A 21,392-nucleotide genomic window follows, 5' to 3' on the forward strand; every position below is an offset into this window, starting at 1 on the left:
TTGGAATATTACCTGTTAGAGGTGTGCTGGGTCTGTCCATAGCTCAGTGGAGAACTCTCCTGGAGTGCTGAGCAGTCTGAACGGAGCCTGTCTTTGTGTCCTTTCCCTTTACCCACAACTTCTGCTTGGCATGGCCACAGCAGTGACCTCAGCACTTCCCTGGCATTTAAACTTACCTAATTTACCTTTGAAACTTGTATAAAGTAGGTCCATACTTAGACATTGAGGATGGGAGAAAAAGATTACGTCGATTCTGTTTTTTCCTTTTGTGAAATATCTGAAGTGCATTTTATTGATAATATTCCAGTCATTAACATTTTCACCACTTCCTTTACCTCCTACCTACACCAAACCCTAAGATTTTAATTTCCAGTCTTAAAATACAACTCTCAGAATAGCCTGTGTTTCTTTACTATGAGGAGAGGGAGGAAGCTGCCGGTGTAAAAATTTCAGCTTGAGCTTCTCTATCGTAGGTGGCTTTTCATTTGACAGTTAACATCCTGCTTGAGTCCATCTCTTTCCTAAATTGTAGGTTGTTACATTCCAATAAGCACACAGCATCTGTTCTCTGTAGAACATGATGTTGCAAGATGCTGATCATTTATCTAAGTGGGCTATTTTCAATTGAATCAGAGACGTCCGTGCAGCCTCACAGCAATATTTCCCTCCTGTCTGTAACTGCCCATTATAGGAAGAGAAATTTATGAATAGTTATAAATGTCAGGATTTAGAGGCTCTGCTTCGAGACCTGGGGCTCTCCGGTCTTAACTTATCTCAGAATAATCTCCAAAATAAAAATTCTGTGCTCTACTTTGGAGAGCATGAAATCATTTGTGTTTACACAGTTTTTTCAATTACTTTGATGCTGTGATATAAAGGTCACTGATTGCCTCTAGTCATCACATGGCTTTTTCACTAATTGTGCACTCACGTCATTTTGTTCTGTGGGATGTTTCACTTTTTGATCCAGTTTCATTGCCCAGATGTTCATTTTATACAGTTACAACTTTATACAAAGGGCATCCTCTGTTCCAGCAAACACACTGATGGTTGTTCCAGCTGGGAACTCGTGCACAGCAGCTCACCTGCTTCCACCATCAACCTACTGACCTTTGGGCTGATTTGATGTAAAATCATTCATTGGGGATAAGGAGGAGAAAATATGCAAAAATGTTTCCTGGTCCTTAGCCTTGGACTGATTAGGGTCGTGCTGCAGGATGAAAAGACAGTAAGAAATGGGAAAACCCTTTAATTTTGACCCTTCTGGTGTGTAGTGGGGTGGAAAATCACATCAGCACCTTGAAAGTTTTGCTCTGCTGTCTTGGAATGAATTGATGGAGACCTAAACATCTCCAAGAAGGAACCCTATTGCCCACTCCCATAGAGGCTTCATGTCAAGGCAGAGATGGAGCCTGATGGTCTCATGGGGGTGACTGTCAGACTATCCAGAGGCACCAGGACCTGGGGATTTCCTGGCTCACAGATTCCAGGAGAGGTGGATCTCAAGGTTATCCCATAAAGTGCAGCCCATTTGCTGTTCGTTGAGCCACGTGGACATCACACAGACTGACTGTTTGGTTTAACTTAACCTTTAGAGCAGTCATGAGAGCTTAGTTCATGAGCAGGATGAATTATGTGCCAGGCTTTGAAGGAAGATTGTGCGAATGAAGGCACTGGCTGTTGCTGAAAGGCCTGTGGAAGATGAGCAGTGGAAAATTGGACAGGGATTGGGCAGTATATCATGTAAGGAGGGTATAACTTGGCAATGTATATCTGTGAAGTTTTTTAAATCTCTACCTCGGCCAAAAGCGACCTTCCAAATGACAGGAATCTGGCCATCTTGAGCCCAAATGTTCCTAGAAAGACGACCCTACAAAGTTGTCCTGGCTGCTGGCAGGGATAGCACTGCTGGCAACAGGCACAGTGTTTTAAGGGCCAGGCTGAGGTGTAAGAGGAGCAGAGGAAGGGGCCTGGAGAGGAGCTGGCAGCAGGCAGTGATTTTTGACGTCTCCCATTCAGCTCTAAGGCTGCTGGGCAAGACCTGCACAAGGTGAACTGTGGTTTAATGTGCTGATATGATTTGCTGGGGCCCCCTTGTAGCTCCCTACAAAGGCCAGAATATCCAGGACACCCACTGCATTCTTCCTGTGCAAACCTAGGGAAGGGGAACTGCAGATGCCACTGTCTGCTCTGTGTGCTCAGCGTGGCAAGGGGGAAAGCAAAGGAGTGAGATGGAGAAAACCAGGAGTCCTGTCTGGTTCTTGCTACCAGGAGTGGATGGATAAATAGAAAGGTACAAAGTTTTGTTTTCCAAACACGATGTTTCCAACAACTGGTCCTGCTGGAATTGGTGAGCAGAGACGGACCCTTCTCCAGATTGCAGCAACTGCAGCACCACAGTTCTCCATTTCCCTCTCCTGAGGCTACAGATCTCCTGGCACAGCTGTAAATTCCCTGTACAGTGCACAGCATGGCTTTTACTGAAAATTGCTGGGAAAACAACTCTTCTGGAGCTTTACTCCATTGAAAGTACATTTTTTTTCTTTTTTGCTTCTTCTATGCATCTCCCCATTTTCCCCTGCATCCAAACAGCCACCTGCCTTCAGTATCAGGCACATGGAATGCCCATAAAGTTTCCTTCCAGACTGGAACAGCTTGGTGGAGATGAAGCCAAGTGCCCAAACCCCTCTGCCCTTGCCACCAACCCCCTCCAGCAGCGTGACCTGGGAGGCCTCCGGTGCAGGATTTGTATCTTGATCTGTGGCAGTGACTGACAGCAGCAACAAGGAGCTCTCTGGGGCAGAGGATGGGGAGGGCCGTGGGGAGCTGTGTCTCCTGGGAGGAGCTCCAGTCTGCTCCAGGGAATGTGCTAATTTTCACTCCTTTACAGTCCTTTATCTCAGCCCTTCGACCTTGAGCTCAGAGGCTTTATCAGCCTTAGCGGGGAAGGCAGGGGGGAGTTAACCATTTAAGTGCTGATGTTTCTGATACGAAGCCCTGAAGGTAAAACCACAATGAATGCAGCGTGTTTCAGTAGTGCAGCACTGTCAGTGGACCGTTGTTCAGGTCTGCTGAGAACTGGTTTATGATGTTAGGAATAATACTTTAAACTGAATAGATGCTTTTTGAACTACAGCAGTTTTCAAAGTTTGTATGTCCCTACAAAGTTCCTTGGGCGTGTAGAGACCTCCTGTAAGACTGTGTCCTGTGAGCATTGCTGCATGGGGTGAAGGGACTTGGGTTTCTTTGTCTCCTTTTCATCCTTACCTGGACCCAATTATTGATATACAGAGCACAGGTGGAGTATTACTGGTCTCCTGCTTCCTGTGGGTCCCTACTATCATGGTAACACACCTTCAACTTTATAAAGTATTATACAAACTCTTACCATAAAAAAAAAAAAGTCATTTCCTGGAGCAGTCTGGATGAATGTATTGCCAGTTCTGCTGCTGACTCCTTGGGGTGACTCTGGGTTTGTCATTTAACTGTGAGTAACTTTTCCTGTTTGCAAAATGAGCTGAAAATACTTCCATGGGCCATCGTGGCTACTAATGAGTTATGAATGTGCTTGTGTACATGTGTGTCTTGTTTGGCAAGATCGGCTTCTCTTCTGTACCTGACAAATATTAGGCAAGAAAAATATTTCCTCTTCCTTACTGGGGGTAAGGAAAGTGGGTAGAAGCAGGATTTTTTGTGGAATATTCCTGCTTAATCAGTGCAGTGTTCATGGAGTTAATTTGCTCATGCCTTCAGATTGTTTTGTTTCCAGGGATTCTAAACCGTTGCCTCCAGCTGTTCATTTCCATTGACGAGGATGATCTTTATCTGTCTAAACTAGTTAAAACCTGCTCCACTACCCAGCAGCCTTTTTGGAGACAGCCCAATAAAGCTGAGTACGGTGGCTATGACACCAAAGCCTCCTGGACATCATAAATTCCAAGCCCTGCTTTTTTTTCCTGACCTCTCCCTGTTGGAGCAGCCCTCCTGTTTTAATGAGACCCTTCACTTCCTCCTCGGCTCCATTTAACCCCCATCCAGAAAGGGCAACGATATTTGCATTGTAAATAACCAGTGCAGAATCCCCTTTAGACTAATTTACTGCTTTCATATTATCAGATTAAGCCCTGACATACCTTGAAGGTGCCATTTGAAGAACTGAAGCCCTGTTGACTTGCACTTGGACTCTGCTCTGTGTGTGTGTTCCTTGGGATGTTTTACTTGAAGCGTATTTTTAAATGTGCTCTGTTCAGGGCTTGCTGTGACATGCTGGGACTTGTCATATCTTCGGGGTCAACAGGGCCACTTCATCTTCAAACAGGAGATGTAAAAGTTTGTGTGTGAGCAGATGAGATGCAGGTTTGTTAAGCTGATGAGACAGCCACCAGATGGACCAGGGAATGTTTCCAGTGATGACACTCAGGTGTTGTGTACATCAGTCAAAGGTGTTGTCTTTACAAGAGGGAATTGTGAACAACACGGAGCTTTCTGTAGCTGTAATATTGCTACAGGACCCAGAGCTGGAACATGTGCTCAGGTGTAGGAACACCTTCCCTTCTGCTGGGGTTTCTAATTCACATTATTTTGGCCTGAGCTGAACAGGAGCACATAACACAACAGGGAAAAGCCAATGGTGAGTTTGTACTTTAGGATCTTCCTTCTTCTCCTACTACTGTTAACAGCAGTGGGAAAATTTGTGCCCAGAAAACCTCTCATGAAGACCCAGGCTGAGCTTTACTGTGGAATTTGCCAAGGAGACATTTTCCCGTTGTTTTCCTGCAGATGTTGCCGTCCCTGCTGTCTGGGGAGTCAGCAGGGCCTGAGGAATTGGGATGTACCTCCCCTGCTCCGTGCTGCAAACAGCTGGATCGGTTCAGTTCCCGGCCCGTGTGTCTGGGAGAATGCTGTGTAGTCACTTTTCTGCTAAACCACCTCACAGCAATTACCAGACTTCCAGAGGAGGGAAAGGTCTGAGAAAAAGACCCGTTTAACATGTCATTATTGGTCTTTAACAGCTGTGTGTTCTCCTATTGTTACTAATAACCTTTGTAACTTTGCGAGCAATGTTTTCTTGGCATCGTTCAGACATAATGACTGGGGGGTCAAATTCAGCTCTCAGTTGTGTAAATATGGAATGTTCTCTTGGCTGTCTGGTGCTATTTTGCATTTGGCTCATGGTTCCTGCCCCTAGAATCCTGCAATTCAAAATACCCAAGCAGGGAGTTCAGTCACAGTATGCTCTGCATACCAACTGGGTATGCAAAGCACAAAATAAACAGATGAAGAACTACTATCAAATCCAAGCCCTATAATTATGTCTCTGTTGTCCTCTGGTTGTGGTTAATGGACTTTTCCTGAATAAAGGAGAGCAGGAGTTTGATTGGTACTTTTCCTGTGTAATTCACTAGTAGATTATGGTTGTGAAGTCTTTATGAAAAGTATGACTTAAAAGGGGTTTTGAATAAAGAGATAATTTTTAAAATAAAGTTGAAAATAAAGAAATATGTTTGGGATGAATCAGGAACAAGAGTTGACAGAATAGATGTCGCTTGAAGTAAAGCAGTTGGAAAGTCTGCCTTAATGGTAAGAGAAAAGGGAGACCTTGGCAAATCCATGAGGAGGGTGTTGGAACTGCTGTTTTCCTTTCAACTCTCCAATATCCAGTGTTGTAAGACATAAGGTTCAGAGGGTTTTTATGGTAAATAAATGTATCATGATTTCGTTCTCTGATAAGGGGATCTCTCTTTTCTAGTATGGCCTGTACAAAGTTCTCAGCAGTGAAGTGACTAATTGCACTTCTCATTTTCAGGGATCTTCCAGATAATCCTACTGTGGAATGGGACACACATCTCCTCGCCACCATTGTGCTGGAGCACATAGAGGCCAAGAACATCAACCTGGTAACGTGAAACTTCCTACAGCACAAGCCACATCACTTTTGAGCTGCTGTTCTGGGCTTTTCCCTTCCCTCTGGAAGCTTTCTCTGGAGTCTTTGAGTTCAGGATGTGTCTTTTCTCTCTGGAGATCTTTCCTTGCTTCCCAATGAGAAATGAACAGTAGTGGAATTTCGCTTTTCTAGCTCCTCAAGTGGTTTCTGTATTTTAAAGTAACCATGTTGCCCCTTTTGCTGGGTTTAATTGATGAAGGGAGCCCCTCTGGGGTTAAGGCTTATGTTTAGGCTTAGCTTTGAAGCCCACTGGCAGGTGTGTGTTAGAGAGCTCGATTAGCAGGGTTATAGGTTGAGATTGAAGAATATTAAACTGGGGAGATTTCCTAGCACTGGGGTTTTTTCCCCACAGAACAGGAATAAAGGCCTAAGCATGGAAAAGGTCGTGTTCTGTTCTTCTCTGTTGAACCTTACTTTGATCAGGCACTGAAACACAGATTAGCAGCAAAATCACAAAACTCTTAAAACCTTTCAGCACTTCAGAAAACAAGAAACCACATCTCCTGTAGCATGAAAGCCCCAATGAGCACAAACCCCAGCATCATGCACCCAGCTTTATATTGATTCTGAGGCTAATTTTCCATGAAATTCACTGCTGTGCACAGAGGCAAATGCAGTTTTCCTGGACTCCTTTTGTGCCTTTTGGCCCCGTGAATAGATAGGTTTTAATCTGATCTGAAAGCTCCTAACACAGGAGGGTTTGTATTGCATGTTTGTGACTCTCAGGAGCACTAAAACAAGTGCACCAGAATCCCAGTAGAAATTCTGAAAACACTAGAACTCCTCTGGATGGTTGGGAAGGATTAGATCTTTGCCTCAGGGAAAATTAAACTCCAGCTGTTTGTGCTGGGGGAGGCAGCAGTTTGCCACTAACAGAGCATGAGATGAACACTGAAATGTGGGGTTTGCAAAGCAAACATGAAACATTCCTGATCACGGTGCTGTCCCTGCTGTGCTGCAGCTCCAGCTGGAGGAAGGGGGAGGATGGGAGCTGATTCCCATCAGCTCTTCCCTGAGCAGCACAGAGGATAAATTACTGCAGCAGGACATCAGCAGTACCACAGGCAGCTGAAGCAGCTTCTCAGGGCTAGTGGTAATGAAACACAGATTATTTCGAGTGTCCCAAGTAATCACAAAGGTCTCAGATGTTTGCTGCAATACCGTTCATTTAGGAGCAGACCTAGTTTGCCAACAACAGCAAGAGAAGCACCTAATTACCTTTGCTGAACACTCTGCAATTTAAAAACTTCAGAGCTTGCTATCTGTGAGCTCCTCTTGGAACACCTGCTATCCTAAAACAACGGCCTTGCCTTGAAAGGTAAACTGAGCCCATTTTTCACTAATGTTGAAATTGATAAAATTGGCTAAACATGTTCAAAGAGCTTTGTCAAAACATAAACTGATGGCGTTTCCATCACAACAGACCAACTCAGTGGAATCAACATGATTGAAAAAACGTGTGTTGTTGTAGCTATCCCAGTGGGAAAACTTCCACCAGTTCTCTGAGTAGTCATAATATCAACAGTGGTATCTTTATTTGCAGAATATGTGGGTCACCAGTATGTGACAGTGGAGAGGGGGCTGCACTTCCAGCGTATCCAAAAGGAAGGATTACAAAGCAAGGAGTCCCACCTTGTGGGGGTACTGTTGTTCCATTGCATAGTTAATTTGCTCAATTGCCCTGGAAGTCCACGAGTGGCTCAATCTTTTTGAGAGCTACAGGGACATATTTCATCCAAGCTCTGCATTAAATAGTGCACACACAGAAATTAACGGTTGGTGCATTCAAAGCCAAAACTAATTTATAGACTTTGGAAATTATTTCCTGCCTGCTGGATTTACAAGCAAAAGTCAGTGTTGCACGGAGAGGCAGCCAAGGCTCCTCTGTCTCCATCCAGATTAGAAAGTATTTGGTGTGTAAAAAATGTTACATAGTATTGTGTGAGCCCCAGGCAGGCTCTTGTTGCTCCCAAATCTCCTAAAAAGAGACATTTCCAAACACACGAGAGATTTAAAGGGAGTTTGAATATCACTGGCCTCTGTGACTGTAAGGGCCCATAGAATGATGCTCAGAGGAAGGCCATGAGAAATGGAATTGCTTACTATGGCATTTTAGAGGATGGTCCTTCTTAAAAAGGAAAGAGACCTTTCTCTCCCCCCCAGCAGATGTTTGCTCTGTTGGAAGCACTGTGTGACACCAGGAAGAGGAGGGAGACCCACAGCTTTGAGTGCTTTTTTCCTCCAGTGCACATGGTGTGAGGAGGGATCATGGACTCCAGACCTCTCAGGAGTTTTCTCTTCTGCTGGTAATTGAGTAATTTCCTCTGTGCTCTCCCCTCTCCGGAAGGGATTTCTGGACCTGTTTGTCTTGGCTGCTGCTCTGGCTTCCACTAGTGAAAGCTCCATTTCCTGAATACCAAGGTCACCCAGAAGAAAAACCAGCAACACCAACGGCAGTGGCTCCCATTTCAGAACAGGTGTGGGGAGGGAACTCCCTCTTGCCCTAAAGATTTCATTGAGCAACAATTTCTACATGGAGTATATTTATTATCCCAGAACTGGCTAAGCCTGTTTTTAACCCAGACAGTTTCAAGATATTCAGGTTTTCTCATCCTGTCCTGATTGTTTGCTTGATTTCCTCATCAGCCTGGTTCAGGTTAGGAGTTAAAGCCAGCACAGCACTGAGCTGCACCGTGTGGAAGGAGCAAATGCTCCCGTGTGAAAATATCTGCAGCATGTGAGAAAGAAATTCAGATCCATTATCAGTGAAATGAATCCCTGAAACCAGAGGAATATATTTACATGTGATTGCTGCCTGCTTGAAGGCACGAGCAGCACAGTGGTGCTGTGGAAACAGTGCCCTGTATAGACAGCACACTTAGAAGCTGCACTCTGGGCCGGGGGAACATCTCTGCTGTGTGCTCAGAGGGATCTCTGAAGGGAAGAACCAGGATTTCAATGGTGATCTCTTTGCAGACAAAGCAAATGCCACCGTGGCCAGGTCTGTGTGCACATACCTTGGGAATTGTACTTACACATTTGTTTATTTGAAGAGACAGGCAATTCAGGTGCAAATGTCCCAACAGTAAACTGGACAACAGCAACAGAAAATGAACTCTGTGCAATCTCTTCAGATAGTTCAGATGTTATGTAAGCTCAGCAGCACTAAGAACAGCAGCTTCTGTTTCAAAACAGATGTGGAGAAGAAAAACCTCCAAAGGTGTTTCTGAACAGAAAATTTCCATGTCAAGAATATTTCCTAACCCAGCCTTGTGCTCCCACAGTTGGTCTGAGCCAGTTTTGTCAAAACAACGATTTTATTTATTTAGTCTGCTCACTGTAGTCTCTTATCTCAGTCTTCTGGTTTGTTCCCTTGTGCCCTCCACAGAAGGAAAAAATGTGTGTTTTGGCTTGCCTGGGTTTTTAGCTTGGTTTCCTAAGGAAACAGGAATAATGCAATGGTATTTATACGTGTGTGCACATGCAAGTTTCAAAAGACTTCAGAGCCCATTGGCCAATTCCAACCGCAGGGTACCGGTCTTAAAAATGTTCTGCTTGTACAGGTTACGTGAAAATCAATGACCAGGCAGAAGAGACAGACCCTTTATCCATCCTTATTTAGTGAAAAGGTTTAGTGCAAGTCCAGCCCTTATCAGACTCATGCTATTATTCACCTGAATAGAAATTTATTCTGCCTGCAGTGAGTGGGGGACGTTGTCATCTCAGGAAAGTGCCACTCTAGGTAGGAGTGACTTCAGAGCATGTTTTTTCTTATCTGCAAAATACAGGGTGCTATGCTCATTCCCTGAGCTGAATTTATTAATGATTTTCCCAGATGAGCTGCTCCAAAAGCTGGTATCCATAGGGAGGGCTGAGCACCAGGGCAGGCCCTGCAGAGCTCCTGGGTGACGCTGATGTACAGCAGCCAAAGCTGAAGACATCCTGTTTCTCTTTATGAAATAAGGGTTGGCCAGAAAATGCTTCTTTGTACCTGAATGAAACCGAATTCGGTCCCACCACTTCCTGCCAGCCAAGAGCAACCCGGGCTGCTTGGTGGCAGCATCTTTACAGCCACTGGGCAACGTGGAAAGTCTGACCGTGGACATGTTCTGTGTGGATGGGTTTAAAGCAGGCTTGTCTGAAGGTTGTGGGTTTTGAAGTGTTCCTGATCCCTGTCTCTGTGTTTCCTCTCCCTCTTTAGCAATGTCCCCTGTGTGGGGAGGGTGGAGGAGCAAGTTGCAGGATAGGGCGCGGTGACTTTTGGCCTTCCCTTGATCTCTAACCCAGTGCCCCAGGCCCTGCACATAAAATAGATTTTGAGAAGGGAGCTGTGCTGAGTGAGCCAGGCAGTGCCATTCTTCTTCTCCTTCCCTGAAGAGAGAACAAGCTGGCAAGGGAGCAGACATTGGTTGAAATGTGGGGAGTTTATCATTTCTCCCTGGTCCCAGAGAAGGGAGCTGTGGAGGGCTCTGCTGCTGGGCCTCTCTCAGAGCAAAGACTGAACTTTGGACTGGCCAGGGACTGTCACTGTCACCACTCAGAAGGAGAACCAGCACACATTCCCTGTCTGCTCTACACTTTGTGCTGCCTGTTTGGTTGCCAGGTTGGAAGTGGGAGCCTTTAAATACCCACTGCCCAGCACCACAGAGTGAGTGAGCCCTTAGGGTGGTGCTTCACCCCTGACACATCATTGGCTGGTCTGAGGGCAGGCAGCCAGGGGTGTTCTGTGTTCTGGACAGTGGTTAGTGCTGTGTTCACACATTACTTCTGCATTATGAAGTTCCCATTTGTACAAAAGTGCAGTCAGCTGATTCTTTAAAAAGGCTTATTCTCATATCAGATTATTTTATCACTGTGTTATCCTCTGGTGAAGCCTCTTTACAACCAGGACAGTCGTACATGATCATGGGGCTCTTCTTACAGCAATGTGTCCTGATCCACAGCACAGCAAAGTATAGTTTCACCCTGTCATTCTAGGATGTTCTCAGATCCAGGAGAGAGTGATTCATAGAGCTGGACCTCTCGGGTCAGGAACATGTTTGCAACAGATCATTTTGAAAGTGACCTTTTGGCCTGGTAATAAGTAACAAGTGCATCCTGCCAGTGGGAACATGATCTTTGTCATCTTTCTGTTGTTCAAGCTGTTAGACTGTGTAGTCATCTAGTTCCAGAGTGGCTTGTTTGTTTAGTTGTATTTCTGTGGCATGATGAGTTCACACACAAGGCCTCTTTGTGCAACACAAAAACAACTCGTTAGTTACAATGGGCTGGGGCAGTGCTGTGTTAGATGTCAAAGCTGGGAACTGCACAGTCTCCTCCTTCTCCTAAATGGTTCTTGTTCTGTGGTTTATTGCAGGTGGTGACCTTTGATGCGGGAGGAGTGAGTGGCCACACAAACCACATCTCTCTTTACTCTGCTGTCAGGTACAGTGTGCTCTGACTGCATCCTCACCTGGGAGTTACACAGTGAACGAGGTGCTTGTGTGTGAGCAGAACCAAAACCAGCATTGATTTCACTGCTGTAATTGAGTGCCAGGCTGTGGGACACAGGCTGTTTGGAGAAACTGCCACAGCTCTGTGAATAACCAAAGCATCTTTTAGTATTCCATCAGCTGGTGCTTTGCCAGGCTCCTTTTCACTGGGCCCTCTTTGCTCTTCCTGTCCTTGATCCCACTAAAATATGCCACAGATCACTTTGCACTTCTGGTTTGAGAAGGGTGTGTGAATAGCTGATGCCTGAGCTGTCGGTAGTTGGGTTTTGGAAAGTTCTGCACCACCATTCCAGAGGATGTTGCCATCCTGTCCAGGTCCCTGAATTTACCTCTCTGACCCAAGGACGTTGCTCTTTCACTGGAGCTGTCCCTGTTTACCACTCTTAGGAAGAGCCAATTAGTTCCTTCACCATTTTATTCCTTACATTATGGGACCCTCTGTCCCTGTGCTGTGGGAAGGTTACTAGACAGAAGGCCCTGTATTAAAATCACCCAAATTTTGCTGGCAAGACAGCTACTCTATTTTACTTTAACCTTCTGCTCATTCAGACCTCACTGTGTCCTAGAGAGATCTCCTCCAGAGCTGCCCCTGCCTTTCCCAGGCATGAGAAGAACTCTTTGCAAGTATAGGTTGTATTTATAGCACCCATTTGTTTTCCAAATCATCTGTGCCATTCAAATAACTCTTCTGGCTCTCTGTGCTGACAACATCCCAGTGATTTCCCTTTCTCACTTGCCTAGAAAAAGCTGCAGTGCCACAGAACCTGTACTGGGACTTACTGAGCTCCTCTGGGAAGATGCTGAAAGCATTTGATGCTGGAATTCAGCATTAGAGGGGATCATGGCTGCTCCCAGCAACTTCTGGAATAGCCTAAAAGAAGGAGAGGGGGTAGAGTTAAAGCAAACTATGTTTGTTTGGGCTGAGTTGGGAGATGCTTTCTGGCACAGCTAATTGAGGAGTGAGTGAGGAGCAGAGGTTGATGACCCAGGTGCAGAGGTTGATGCTCATACTATTGGCACAGAGGGACCGAAGAGCTTCCAGCTGCCTGGGCTTCTGTTTGCTCAGTCCATTGCTGTAGGACCTGCAAATAGGAATAGAGGGCGGGTTGTTGTTTGTGTGTCCCCCTTACATCCTGAAGAGATCATGGGAAAACCAGCTGGCAGCTGAGTTATGTAGGAGAAAGTTAAGGAAAACTCTTGATTTTGATCTTGTCCTACTTTGTGGTTGTGGAGAAATTACTTTCCTACCTTTGTGCTTTAGGTTTCCTGTGGGTGTGGGGGGGATTTAACCCTCTTCTCATCTCAGAGCATGTTACTGGAAATATTCATTGTCTGAAAGCCCCTTGAACTCAGACCTTTGCATTAGTCCTTAGCTACAGCAGTCCTGGGCTGATGAGATCCATGCTGATAGGGACACCAGAGCACGAGCAGTTCTCATTAACTAAGGGCTGCTTTGTGTCTTGTCTCTGTTCCAGTCCTGAATCAGCAGAAATAACCATGGTAGCCCTGTCATCTGCATGTGGCAGGAGTGACGCTGTGGCCACCGAAAGGTTAAGTTTATTTTTAGTGGCTTGTTTGCCCTCATTATTTTTCAGTTTGTGTTATGGAGGAAGTAGAGCGTGACTGTATCACTCCTGACTCGCTGTGCCCTGATGAGGTCTCACATGTTGGCCAGTACAGGCAGCACTGGGAGCACAAACTGAGCCTTCTCCCATCCCCCTGTGCCAGCAGAGCTCTGCAGTGCCCCAGGGGCCCCAGTGCTACATGGCAAGAAAAAGGCAAATGAACTCTCCCCTCCAGGTATCATGGGCAATGTGTTTATTAACCATCTTTAAACAAGGTGTGCAAGGTTCTGCCTCCACTGTGGCTCTGAGTGGAAAAGATGAAGCAGAGGGCTGGTGCAGTGATCCTTGGCTCTTTTGGATTCTCCCAGTCCCTGGGAGATAGACTTGTGTCCACCACCCTTGGGATTATTTCTGTAAGAGCAGGGGGAGAACAGGCTGTGTGACCCCTCCCACAACTCCTCACTTTAGGAGGTGCAAATTATTGAACAGCTTCAAGGAATAAAACAGTTCAAGCAATGGTCATAGCTGAGCAGATGCTCAGTATTGTCTGCTAAGGGCATAAATATTCTTTCCAGTGTCTGGAGCAGAGGTTATGTTCAAAGGAGCAGGAACTATTCAGAAAAAATGAGCCCTTTCCCTTGCAGCAACCTTCCTCCTGACAGCTTGCAGGAGTCCAGCTGCTGTGTGTGCCTGCCTGGCCTTCAGATCTGGGAGGAACTGGGAAATGCCAGGGTTCGAGGGTGGATTTGTTCTTCTGCAAGGGAAAAATAAGAAAAAACAGGGTGGGAGAGGAACATAAATTGCTGTTTGATTTCGGTCTCCCCTGGGACTATTTCAGTTCTGGCTTCCAAATGGAAAAAGAGACCCAACCCAAACCCAAGAAAAACCCACAGTAGCAAAACAGAGGGAATTGGAAGCAATCCTCTGTAGCTCTGCTTCTTTCTTTGTCACCTTGATTTGGCAACATCATTCTCTCTTTTCCCCAAAACAGGAGCTTTCCCTGTGGCCAAGAGAGGCTGGATCCTTTACACTCATCCACAAGGAAGAGCAGGGTTTGAGTGACATCCAGGTCACTTTACTGCTCCCTCAGTGTTTGGCCAGTCTGTAGGCACTGTGGTAATAACCTTGGTAAATACTCTGTGACAGGAATATTGGAGAACCTCTCTTTTCCTGCACTTTGAAATGACGGTGTTTGCACTGAGATCACATGGAATATCAAGGGGGTTTAGTTTTGCATGAGTCACTGTGCATTTTGATTTTAAACAACCCCTCTTACCCAGAAACCTGGCAAATGGGGGGCTGTTGGGTTTGTTGTTTGCTTGATTGCTTAGGATGGAAAGGAATCATCTTTGTGAGGAGGAGGAAGGACTGTACCACTTGTTTTCTTCAGTGAGCTATCAAATCCATTTCATCCCAGCTAGAACAGAAAAAAAAATAGTCTTGTCTGCTTAGGGCAGAGCAAACTGAGTGGAAAATAGGAGCTGCTATATTTAACTACTGTGCATTATGTTGTTATAGCAACTGCATCCATAAAACTTCTATCAATGATGCCATATAAAAAGCTACATCAAGGAATCATTAGTCGAGCCTATTCTCGTCAATTCCATTTGGAAAAACACCTCTCAGTCCTGCAGGATGTTTTTTAACATTCACCAGCTCAGTGGTAGGTTGTAAAAGAGGCTGTGCAGAGGTAATATTTGGGAGCTTAGTGCTTTATCACTCTGGAGCTGATTATGATGCAGCCCGAGTGCCACCGATGCCTTGTTGCACTGACATGTCACAGCCTGGCTCTTGAATGCCCCATTTCTGAATGCCATGGGCATTGTGCAGAAGGGCTGCACTGAGGTTCCCTGAAAGAGGAGGGTTGGTTAAGTGCCAGTTTTCAAATCTGTATATTGAAACAATGAACTGTCCAGCCAATCCCACAGACTCGGTGGGTACTGTTCCCGAAAGCCACCAACTGCATCACATCCCAACAAAGCACAGTTCTGCTTGTGTGGGGTTTCCAAGGCCTTAAAGGATGTGTTGAGCAGGGAGGAAGCTGGTTTTTGGGTGATTAGCTTGATAATAGTGAATGATATCCCATTTACCGTTTTATTTGATGCCTTCTTACAGTGTGGGGCTGGAATGGGACTCTAATCTCTCCCTCCTTTCAGCAGCTGTCCCATGCATTCTATTGATCTTAGATGTCCCTGGGGATCTTAGGAGTGGTGGCTGTGGTTGCACCCAGACTGCCCCCATAAGGTCCTCTACTGTTTATCCTTGGAGACTTCCCTCAGAGGACTCTGCCCTGTGTCTGGTAATATCCCATTGGCTGGGTATGTTATCCTAGATTTTATCTCATTCCGTCATTTACCCCCTCATTCCTTAATTTGACTAAATTCATTCATCCCAGCCCCCTTCCATGACACTGCTGAGAGCCATTAGGATTAAAGTTGAGCACAGGGCACCAGCATTGAAGGGATTCCCCCCAAAGTAGGTTTTTATTCCCAAGAAACCGCCTCAGGGGATGTCCTTCCAGCATCATTAGGCAGTGAGTGGAGCAGTGACACTGCACATTCTTCTCCCAGGCAGTGCAGGGCCCAAAGCACAGAGCCAGGGAACAGCTCTGGCAGCTGGAACATCTCTGAATTGCCACTGGCAGAACCATCTTTTGCCACTGCTACACCTGAGTACAGAGAGCTTGGGCAGCGTTTTACAAACTGCATGTTGCTACCTGGTGTAGTTCAGGGTGCATGGAAATGGAGCCAGAAAGTCCAGTTAGGGAGGGAGGAGGCATTCCAGATAGCAAACATTCAACATCTGGCAAGTATATCCTTCTAATATCTCTGTGACTCCGAGGAGACTGGCTGTTCTTCCTCCTTCACATCTGTTTCATCAGATTAATCAGGCAGATTAGAGTTTGGGATTCTAAATGGAGCCCCAGCACAGCTTTAAGACATCCATTCTTTCCATGCTCTCCAGAATTGTATTTCCCCAGTGCTCCACAGCAGCCAGCACAGTCAGTTCAGCGAAGGGTTTTGCCTTTGGCACAGGAGAGTGTTTGGAGAGTGAAGTCATTGAATTCAGTGAACAACTTCTCATCAAATAGAACATGGCCAAAACCATAACACACCCACCAGGGGATCAGCCCCAGAGTTCTGTGTTCCCCAGAGGAGCTCTGTGTTCCCCAAGACCAAGTTTTCAGCTCTATCTTGACTCGTTTCTTCTTTCCACCAAGTGGAGGTTTCACTGATTGATGCCACACAGGGGCTGATCCACTCACTTTGCTCACATCTTTCCTTGAGGATGACTGAATAAAGGCAGGGAATTTGGGAGGAGCTCAGTCCTGAATTTGCAGGGTCAGGGCTGTTGGGCCATTTCAGTGGTTCTGCTGAGATGCAGCTGATGGCTGCAGACAGCAACAGCCTTCAAAGCAGCTGGTCCTTGAGGGAGGAGTCGGGGCTGAGCTCTTGCAGTGCAGAAATGGTTGGAGCCTTCAGATGTCTCGTGGCCTTTTGAAATTTTTCATTGCAGAGGGTCTCCCATGGGGATCTGAACCTACCACAGGCACAACAGAGAGGGTGCAGTGAGAGGTGCCCTGTAATCACCAGCCTCTGGCACTTGGTGGGTGGGTGGGTGGGTGGGAACAAGCCACCTTAGGTCACTTCATGTTTAAAAAGAATTATAAAAAGTGTCTCTGGGGGAAATAAAAAAAAACACCCACATGGAAAAAGCTCCTGAAAAAGAGCATGTTTGTGTTTGACTTTTGGGGATTTTATGCCAAACTCTTTCATTTCACCCAAACCACAGCAAGTCCAGTCTGTAAAACAACATTCCCAAAATGGCAACGACTGAGAGCTACAACCTCTCCCCTACTTGGAAGTGTCCCATGGAGACACTCCAGCAGGGTGGAGATGGGAGCGAGACGATGGATTTGGGAGAGGATTGGCTCATTTTGTGAACGTGTGCAGGAGGTAGAGTTTTGTGTTTCTCTCTCTCTCTTTCTCTGTAACCACAGAGTATCTCTTGCCTGAGAAATACAAATGAGCAAGGCTGCAATTCCTCTGCACATAGAGCTGGGTGGAGCCCATTCCCAGAGCTCTGCACTGAGCCTTGCTGAGTCCTGAAGCATTTGGATCAGGACAAAAAGGATGAGCGGAGAAGTAGTTTCTTCATGCCTGTTCTTCCAGATGAGTGGCAGGTCTGCTGGCAGCAGCTTTGAGGACCTTTCAGTAACCAAAATACAGTTTGTGTCTGCCTGAACCCTTATACAGCACAAACTCCTTAATTTGCTGCTGAATGAAACTCTCCTTCCCTGCTGAAGATGCTGCCTGTTCCTGCTGAAACGTTTCCATATGAAGTGGATCTCTCGCTCCTGTTTCTGTTGGCAGGAATGGTTATTATTAGTTCCCTCTGGGAGCAGCTCAGTAAGTGCTTTGAAGGTGCCTCCATGGCAGAGCAGCACACCCAGAACAGACACTGGGCCTTCAGATAGTTGCCAGATTTCACAACCACTCACTGCTTTATCTCTCCAAGCTTGTTCTATAAAGTTCCCACCCCGCCTGCTGTACCAAGTGCTGAATCACTTCTTTGGGTGGCCAGATTCTACTTGTGGGGGAAGAAACCTCTGGCAGAAGAGCAGAGCAGATATTAATGGCGATACTTAAACCTTCCTCCCCCCACCACTGCCCACAAAAAATTGCTGGTAGCGTTTACAAGGCAACATTTAACGATCTTTGTCAGAGCAGTAAGACTTGAGTGGTGGGGTAGAAGGTGGCCAAGTCAGTATTCCAAGGCCATTGTTTAGTAGGAAATGGTATTGCTTGCAGAGCTTTGGCCCTGGAGCAGAGGAGAGCACTGGCAGGAGAATCTGTGTAAGGCATATGTTTTCTGATTGCTGTTTGAGTTCTGCCATGACCTGCATTTCTGGCTTGACTTTTGCTTTGAATTGTGTTGGATATTCATTACTCCGTGCTTCCTATTTTGTCTATGCCTGTGTAGTTAATCCTTTTCCTTGAACTTAACCAATAGCCAGAGATAATCCTAGTTTGAAGTGACTGGAGAAACACAGCAGTTTACATATAATGCATGTTTGATCCTGGTTGATTTACACATGAACTGGCACATTGTTCTTCGTTTAATACACCACTGTAAGGTGATAACAATCTCTTTACATATTACTCAGGGTTAAATAACTTTTTTTTTATATTTCCTTTCTCCTTTTGGCAAATGTTCCATTGTTTGGAATTTTTTTCCTCATGGAAGAGCACGCCTGGGACAGCCCTGAGTGCCATCTGCTGGAGACCTGCTGCCTCCCAGCCCTGCCATGGGCCAAATCCAGGATGATGCAGATGGGAATGTCAGCACAATTGCTCCAAAGCCATGAGCCACAGGCTAGAGCAGGAAAAAAAGAGAATTAACAAGGAATTGAAGCTAATGCCCTCTGATGCTTTCAGCATACCGGGATCATTTGCTTACACTTCTTGATGGAAGTGCCTTCACTGTTCACATCTCCCACACTGGTCCCCTCATCCTGTTTCCAAGGGAAGCACTTTTGTTGCAGAGACTATCCAGGACAAAGTCATGAAGGGATCAAAGTGAGCAAAAAGCCAGAGCAGCTTCTCAGATGTCCCAGTGCCAGTGTGAGTTCGAAAACAAGAAGCTGGTCCCAAAGAAGAGCTGCTGAGGCAATGTCCCTGGCCAGCAGACCCTGGGCTTTAAACAGCCAGTGCTCCCAGAGGTGAATAGCCTTTGGCAGCCTCTTGCAGTTTCCCTTAGTGCAACTTGAGAAGTTTGAGAGTGAATTGGATTTATAGAGCTTATTTGTGATGTGTCCCAGCAGCCAGGATGAGGAAAGTAATGGCAGAACAGTGTGGGCAGTGAGGCTTATCCCTGCCTGAGGTGTGCATCCAGTGGGCTCCTGAAGGTTCTCATAAGACTGGCCATTGTAAATGTGTGTGTGTGAAGAGAAAAGGGTTGGTTTAGTGTACAGAGTTTATACCTGTAAAATAAGGGTTTGGATAACTCCACTGAGTGTTCACCCACATGTTATCTCTCCTTTCACAGGTACCTGCATTCAGAGGGGAAGTTACCTGAAGGTAAGTCACCTCACATCCCTGCCCTTGCAGGCGCTGGGCAATTGTTTACATCAATGTTCTGTCCAGGGTTCCAGCTGCCCAACTCACCCCTGCAATGCAAATGAAACCTGCAGCTCAACTCTTCCTTGCCCTTTTATCTCCCTGCAGTTTTTACCCACTCAAACTTCTCTACAATCACTTTTCTGTCCTTAGGGGTTCTGTGATTCAGTGTCTGCCCTGTGCCTTTTGCTGTCTTGGGTGAATATGAGTGTTATTTCCAGGTTTCTCAGCTTAATCACAGAGGTTTTGGTCACGTCTTACTTACAAACCTGTTATTCTTTTCTGTGACAAAGGCCTCAGAAACCATTACCAGCTTAGCCAAGAATGTTTGTGTGTACCAAGTTAAGCTTCCATCAAAATGTGCTCAGGAAAGGTACCTGAAATCTGCAGTGGCACAGCAAGTTTTGTAATGGCTTCTTTCATCTACAAATGAGCAAGAATCCCTGAGAAACCCTCTGTACAAGTAGGTAAAGGAAAGAAACAAATTACAGAAGCAGGTTGCTTCTGACCCATTTTCTAGTTGCTGTCTCAGAGCAGAGCTGCTGTCCCAGAGCAGAGCTGCAGCCCTTATCTCCAGCAAACAGTGCCTGACTCAGGGACAAATGTGAGGAACTAGTTTAGGCACAAAGCTGTCAATCAGCTCTTTGGACAGACCATGGGAAGGTGGCTCAACCAGGCCCACCCAGTCAACCTCCTGTTCCCTCAGCAGCCATCTGGGCTGTGTTCCTTTAATGCTAATTCCCAAATCATTGTAGGATTTGAATGAGTCACAGCAAATCAGTTTTAATTCTCTGCTAGCAGGAAGTTGCAGACCTAATGAGAGAGTGTGAGCCAAGATGGCAGAATGCCCTTTAGCTGAGTTCTGACTCCAGTCTCTTCAGCTCCCCAATTTATAAAAGAGCAGTATAATGCCAACTTCTTTCCTGGGACCTTTTCTTTGTTCAGCTTTGGGATGCAGCAGAGCTCTGTGTGCAGCACAAAGGACAAGGACCTGCAGTGGTTGATGTCACTGCTGGCTGTCAGGCCCCATCTACACTGAGCCACTTTCATGTGCTATTCATGCAGGTCTGTTAGATTCACTATGGTCCTGAATATGGGCTGAGCCTCAAATTCATTCAGGTTTGAAACAGAACTCATGTATAGAGAACACTTCCATTTCTCCAGCAGCATCAAGAGACTCCTGGAGCTGTGTGAAAGCCTTGCTGCTCTGATTACATCACATCTGACATGACCTACAAACACCAAAGGAACGGGGAGCTCCCATGCTGCTGCTTACGCTAAGCCTTTCCAAATATAGTTCCAGTCTCATTGAAATTCCCAGTATTTATAATTTGATCTGGCAGGCGTGCAGGGCTGTGCATCAGAGGGGCTTAATGAAACAAGAGTGATGCTGGGATTGAGGCTGTCTGGATAGAGCTGAAAGGCATGTTCAGGCCATGGAAATTTGCTGCTCTGCTGTTGGTAAGAGGGAACTATGTGTGGGTGAACCTGTGTAAGCCCATGTGATCAGGGAATCCACAGAAAATCTCTCTGCAAATGCAAAAGCCAGCTAAGCCTTGCATTGCCTCAGTGATATGCAAATGAGCACCCTAAATATCCTGCTTTGCTTTCTAATGCCTTTAGCCAGCATAAACACAACAGGCTTTTTATAATCTGTAATCAAGTTCTCCAGCCTGGGCACAAGATACTTGGGCTTGTCTCAGGAAGTCAAGACGGCTGCTGGATATGCTCCCACCCCTGCCACTGGCCCCTTCCAGCTATAACCAGTGCTCTTCCAAAAGAGCTGGTGTGCTTCCATCCCTCAGGAGCAGTGCAGGCCTGCAGCACGCACAGATCTGCCCAGAAGCTCCTCATTCTAGGCAGACCTGCTGCCTCAGTGATTTGGAAGCAGAAAGCCAAGCCGAGCAAGCTGCAGGCTTCACACACTTCTATTCCAGGCCTAATCCATGAGCTATATTGATCCTGCCCTTTCTGCCAACCTAGAGAGGTTGTATTACACTGCTAATCCCCTCCTGCCCAGGTCACAGTTGCCAGCGCCTGAAAATCTGTCTAATGCAGTTTTGCACTTTTTGAAACGTCTTTTAGTTGTTAAGCAAGACAATCTGATTGCAGTATAAGTTTGAGGCTTTATTCTTCGTCCTCGTCGTCCCCAGATAAATGGCAGAAAAGGTCACGCAATGTTTACATTAACATACTTTCATCACACTTAGCACAATGATCTCTACATACAGAAAAGGAGGCACACAGGGATCTGCCTTTTGCACTGTTACAC

General features: G+C 46.0%; 1 protein-coding gene across 2 annotated transcripts in view; it reads left to right on the top strand.

Annotated features, from left to right (window-relative positions):
• Nucleotides 1–21,392, top strand: part of PIGL (phosphatidylinositol glycan anchor biosynthesis class L) — a 56,879-nt gene that overhangs the window by 30,655 nt on the left and 4,832 nt on the right. For both annotated transcript variants that reach the window (XM_032707915.1, XM_032707914.1), the window contains exons 3-5: nt 5,807–5,897; nt 11,301–11,368; nt 19,050–19,081. In XM_032707915.1, the coding sequence (XP_032563806.1) occupies nt 5,807–5,897; nt 11,301–11,368; nt 19,050–19,081 (191 nt within the window). The remainder of the gene's footprint in view (nt 1–5,806; nt 5,898–11,300; nt 11,369–19,049; nt 19,082–21,392) is intronic.

The sequence above is a fragment of the Chiroxiphia lanceolata genome, chromosome 20 (assembly GCF_009829145.1).
Source record: "Chiroxiphia lanceolata isolate bChiLan1 chromosome 20, bChiLan1.pri, whole genome shotgun sequence".
NCBI classification, from domain to species: domain Eukaryota; kingdom Metazoa; phylum Chordata; class Aves; order Passeriformes; family Pipridae; genus Chiroxiphia; species Chiroxiphia lanceolata.